The 6,000-nt window shown below is 41.4% G+C and overlaps 1 protein-coding gene across 1 annotated transcript in view; it reads left to right on the top strand.

The window, feature by feature from the left end:
- The first annotated feature begins 3,091 nt into the window (after positions 1 to 3,091).
- LOC115464455 (extracellular calcium-sensing receptor-like) overlaps positions 3,092 to 6,000 on the top strand; it is a 71,259-nt gene continuing 68,350 nt past the window's right edge. Inside the window, exons 1-2 of the mRNA XM_030194835.1 lie at positions 3,092 to 3,145; positions 3,258 to 3,485. Coding sequence (XP_030050695.1) covers positions 3,092 to 3,145; positions 3,258 to 3,485 — 282 coding nt within the window. The remainder of the gene's footprint in view (positions 3,146 to 3,257; positions 3,486 to 6,000) is intronic.

Raw genomic sequence — 6,000 nt, 5'->3', positions numbered from 1 at the left:
GCAACATGCAATTAATTATTAAACACAATTAAAATGCAGCCCTATTTAGTAACCTTTTTTCAACAGATCAGTTTCACCTTGCAGAATCTTCTGATGAGTGACACTGTTAAATTTCCATATTTTTACCGGACTGTTCCCAGTGAGCTGCATCTCAGCATTGGGATAGTCAAGCTACTGAAACACTTTGGCAGGGGTTGGGTTGGTATCATTGCATGTTGTAAAGACCTTAGGGCTGTTCAGATTCTGATAGAAGAGATTGAGCAGAATGGAGGCTGCATTGAATTCATAGAAATTTTCAATAACGAAAAATTCATGCCAACTGATTTTTTTCCAACTTTATGACATAATCTATACGTCATCAACTAGTGTGATCATTCTTTATTGTAGTAGGGATTATATCTGGAATATATTTGAGAACAGAGATTCCGTACATAGAACTAAAAAGGTCTGGATCACCACGCATGAGCAGGACTTTGACTCAAGTTATTTAGTGGACTGGAATCTGAAGAACGACACCTTGGCATTCACAGTCACAAAGAAGAATATTCCAAATTTTTCAAAATTTGTCTGTGAGGTGAATCCTATCCTGCTTCTAAGCAATTTTGTTTGTCATGGTAGAGGGGCCTGTGTGACAGTTAGTGCCTAAAGAGCATTAGAAGATCTTGTAATGTGAATACATCTTTGACGTCTCCACTACATTGTAACACCAAATACTTGGGGAGCAGCTACAGTGTGCATAATGCTGTGTACGCCCTGGCACATGCACTGCATGACATGATCATGTCTGATCTTGGAAATGATACTATGTGGAGTGGAGAAAGAAGATTATTTGCCATGGAAGGTAATATCAAAGTTAAAGGAATGAAATATACTAGCACAGAGTGGAAGGGAAGCCTTCATGAGAGGAGGAGAAGACAGGATACCGTGGAGACACCTAAGGGTAAATTCAATAGAGTCAGAGATTACACTTATGGATCAGATAGGTGCAGAAATGATTAGAATATTTGCACAAATACTTGTAATTACCAATATTCTGCCTAAGCATTGTTCTGTAAATCCCTGCATATCTTTGGTAGCATTTAGTTAGCAGGTGGGCAAACACATCACCAGGGGCTGGGTGTGGCGCACAGTGATGCTTGTAACTTATGGAATATTGTAAGTTATGTGGGTGTCTCCCACAAGTAAGTGTGACCATTTATACCAGCTCAATTTCTGGCTTACGTTCTTGCGTCTAAGCGCATGTATACCCTGTAAACTAGTGCTTACATTCCCTTATATAATACTAGGCTCCCACTAGTTTTCCTGTTATAGATTTGCTCCTCTAAGTCGCAGAGGTCACAGAACTGCTCAGCCATAGACACTTTACCACAAGGAGAAAATAGTGACTGTGCTGAAAGAATAAAAATGTAAACACATCTTGTGCTCAAAGGTACAAACATGTAGTTTAGCTTCCTCAGGTCCAGTGGAGGTGGTTTGGCAGTGGAAGCAGCATAAGGACATGAGTAGCCATACTGGGTCAGACCAATGGTCCATCTAGCCCAATATCCTGTTTTCTAAACAGTGGCCAAGCCAGGTGACAAGTAGCTGGCATAAACCCAAATCATGGCAACATTCCATGTAGAACCCCAAAGAATAGCAAAATTCTAGAATCCTAAAGAGTAACAAGTTTCCATCAGAATGATTGAATATTTTAACACCCAACAGAAAGGACTTAACAAGGCTCTGGGGTTCCTAGCGCCTTATAAACCATAAAGCTGTATGTCTCTGTTGATCACCCCACCCCTCACCTATTCACACCCATCCTGTTAGAATATCAATGATATGCTTTGATGTCCCCATGCATACTTCCTACCCACCCCCCTCCTCCCACCCTGTCAGACTGTCATAGTAATGCTTGAATGTTTTCACTTATATACACTGTCAGCTAGCACATTTGCTTATTTCCGATCTGAGGAAGAAGGGCAACCTTCGAAAGCTAATCAAGAAATGTATTAAGTTATGTCCAATAAAAAAGGTATCATCTTATTTTCTTTTCCATGTTTTATTTTGTTTGATTTCTATTGATAACCTTAAGAGTGGACTAACACGGCTACCACACTCCTCTACATCAGAATCTCAAAGAGTAGCAACATTCCATACTACAAATCCCAGGGCAAGCAGTTGCTTCCCATGTCTGTCTCAATAGCAGACTATGGACTTTTCCTCCAGGAATTTGTCTAACACTTTTTAAAACCCAGAGACAGCAAGAACGGGAGGGGTTAGGCCTGGCAGGGAAAATTAAATAGAAGGGAGGATTCAGGACCTGGTGATAAGGGGGGGGGAGGGGGCGAGATCACTGTAACATCTAAGCAGAGCAGGCATCCTCCACCTATAGTCCTGCCACTGGGGGGGGGGGGGGGGGGGGGGGGGGGGTGGTTTCACTATTATATTGCCGGGTATTTGTGACCTGGATTGGCCACTGTTGGAAACAGGATGCTGAGCTCGATTGACCTTTGGTCTTTCCCAGTATAGCAATACTTATGTACTTATGTACATTTTTCAATAGTGAGAGACAGGCAAGCTCTGCAGGACTCAAGGGAAACTGCCTGCCCCTAGCAACTGAAACCACAGTACTGAAGCACCACACACACCCCCATTGGCAGCAATGCATTTGGAGGACTCCCACTCAGCTTAGAGGGAACAATGACCAAGATGCCACTGGACACCCGAGGTGGGAGGATAAGGAAAGAAAAGGTGTTCTTGGTCCTGGCAGAAAGGGAAAGTAGATGATAGACACCTTGCAGGGAGGGAAGGGGAAATGCTGGACACAGAGCAGGAGATAGGAAGAGGAAAACAAATGCTGGATATGACGCAGGGGAGATGGAAGAGAATGGGACATGCTGGACTGTGGTGGGATAGAGAAAGAAAAGTGATAGACTACTGGGAGAGGTGGGGAAAAGAAGCAAAAATGCTGGACATGGGACATGGCGGAAAGGAAGAGAGAGGAGATGCCGGACATGGGCATGCAAGAAGACAGAGAGAGAAGGGAAGCTAGTGAGAAACTGGGTAAGGAGCGAGAGAGATGGGAAATGGGAGGGCTGGAGTGAGGGAGATGAAAAGCTATAGGTCAATGCAGAGGCAAAAGAAAGTGATTGAGGATTGTAGAGTGAGAAGAAGAGATGAAATAACTTGAAAAAGGAAAATTGTTTTGCTTTTATGTGTACTTGAAATTACAAGGGTAACTTGGCAGTATTGAAAATTTACTTTTCATTCTTTAGCTTCATCATTATTTGAAGAATGTCCACTTTAAGAATGGTCTTGGTGAAGATGTATCTTTTGATGAGAATGGAGACCTCACCATTGGATACGATATCATCAATATTGTCTATCTACCTAGTGGGATACAGGGGCATGAAATTATTGGTGGTTATAACCCTTATGCTCCTCTGGGACAGGATTTCACCATTGACAAGAAGGCCATCGTGTGGGACAGCGACTTCACTGAGGTGAGAATCAAGTTCTACTAAAATATGATGAAACTTACAGAAGCCACAAGTAAATGCGTTACCTAGATTCAGGAGATATAAGATACGCACATGTTGCCCCGTTCATGCTCTGCCCAGACTCCACCCTTATGAATGGCCCCCTGTAAAACATGTACTGTTGAAGAGAAATGTGTAGTAAAAGAATAGCATAAGGTATATTTTTAGTGTTCACAGACCTTTGTTCACACATAATTGCTGTAGACTGTAGATGGTAAATAACTCCTAATAAATAAATGTGCGCATATATATATCAGTATTCAAGTCATTTATGAGCATGTGTAGTGACTAAATGTAAGCACCTTCCCCTTGATATTCAAAGCTAATGGCCGCTGACTGATTAAATAGTGTTTCAGTACCTAACCGCGAATATTCAATGTGAGATAACTGGTTATCTCCACTGCATTTTCACAGTCAGTGCTGTAAAGTTAACCGGCTATATCATCTGATAATTGGCAGTATTCAGCACTGACTGGCTAATTTTAGCAGGCAAATCAGTCCTATCTTTGCCCGTTATTAACTTAACCAACCAGCACTGAAAATGGGCTGCGGTAGTGTAGGTGCTTGTTATGGATGCGCACAGATGCTTTTTTCAACACACCTGTAAAAAAAGGTCTTTTTAAAATTTTTGCCGAACATGGATGTGTGGCAAAATAAAAATTGGCGCACATCCATTTTGGGTCTGAGACCTTACCACCAGCCATTGACTTAGCAGTAAGGTCTCTCGCGTTAACTGTGTGGTAATCACCTACGTGCGTCAACCAGCACCTAAACCCGATTTTAGCTGCGTGCCAGAAAATAAAATATATTTTCTGGCACACGTAGCAGATGCACATCAAAAATGAAATTAACGGGCCACACGGTAGCCGGGCGGTAACTCTGAATTGACGCGTATTGGGCGTGTGTAGGCACCTATGAGGCTTAGCAAAAGGGCCCCTAAGTTAGCCGAACAAATAAAACCAGAATATTCAATACCGGTCACCAGAAATGGCCTGGCATTCAATATCTGTGATCAGCACTGGCCGTGGCACTTATGCGGCTACCTCCCACCAGCTTAATATCAGTCCCCTTCTTTCTAGATTTCTCCCTTACTGTGCATAAAATTAATTTAATACAAGTTAACCACTGAATTTTCTCAAGTAAAGTCAATTTGTTAAGTTAGAAGCTTATTAACACAAATGTTTGACATGAACCAAAAGAAGTCTGGAAATCTTTTTTTTTTTTTCTTAAAGGCCAAAATGAACCAAAAAGAGCCAAAAAGGTCCTGGTTTTTGGCTCTCACTATGGGAGTGTCTTGATAATTAATAAAGATTCCCAGGATGACAGCAGTGATCAGAAAGAAGAAAATGCTGATGGAATTAAAAGCTATCCCCAAAGGCTCTTCATAGGACAGGAAGGTTGTCAGTTTTGGAATGTAGGCGTCTCTTTTTTGATTGGGCCATTGGTCTTCTGAGAATGAAAAATATTGTCTAAGTATCTCATAAATAGCAAATGCTGGTAGATGACAGTATATATAAGTGAAACATCAAAGCATTTCAGTGACAGTCTAACAGGATGGGGGTGGATAGGTGAGAGACAGGGAGATATGCGTGGAGATATGCGTGGAGACAGGAGGGTGACAAAGCAGTACAATTTTATGAAATGAATATTAATATAAATATAAATATTATATTAATATAATATATTATTGAGGTTGAGTTCAATCAGTTGTGTAGCTGTATAGAAAAATATGGGATATAGTAGAGAAGCATACCTTAGCAGTTGAGAATATGAAAGGGTATTCATTAAAAACATAACATAATATAATAGTGAATAGAACCTCATAATAATAAAGCAATTGTAGTTGAAATGGTTAGGTAATTATTGAGATGTAGCATTATACAATATAATATAATATAGAATGACAAGTATAAAATATGCAACCTATTTAAAATTAGTGTGAAACCTTAGAAATGCTCATGAGGTCTCCCTGAAAATTCGGAAGGGTCAAACTTTTTTCCAAAAATATAAATGTTTGACTCTTCCAAATTTTCAGGGAGACCTCATGAGCATTTCTAAGGTTTCACACTAATTTTTGGAAAAGTTCATTCCTGATATCCTACTTCTTCAATTTACTAAGGATTTTGAGCTGGATCATGTGCACACCACCATGTGGTCAGCATGATAAGTTTTCATGGCCTATAGTAATGAAAGTACTGAGATATACATGTCACAGAGATTTTATAGTGCACTAAGACGAAAGCGCCAGTGAAACACAAGGGCACTGTTCTACAATTTCAACCAGATTTGAGCAAGAATACTGTGAAGATCAGAAAGCATATCTGCGTGGGGCCACGGGGGCCTGGGCCCCCGTAGATTTGGCCCTGGACCCCCCTGCCGACGACCCTCTCCACCCCCCTCCTGTCGCCAACCTGCCGTCGCCTATCTTTGCTGGCGAGGTCCTTCCATTGCAAAGCTGGCGGGGGACCCCAACCCCTGC

Source organism: Microcaecilia unicolor, chromosome 3 (genome assembly GCF_901765095.1).
Source record: "Microcaecilia unicolor chromosome 3, aMicUni1.1, whole genome shotgun sequence".
Lineage (NCBI taxonomy): Eukaryota > Metazoa > Chordata > Amphibia > Gymnophiona > Siphonopidae > Microcaecilia > Microcaecilia unicolor.
Note: the sequence above shows the minus strand (reverse complement) of the source record. Positions and strands in the feature narration are given on the sequence as shown.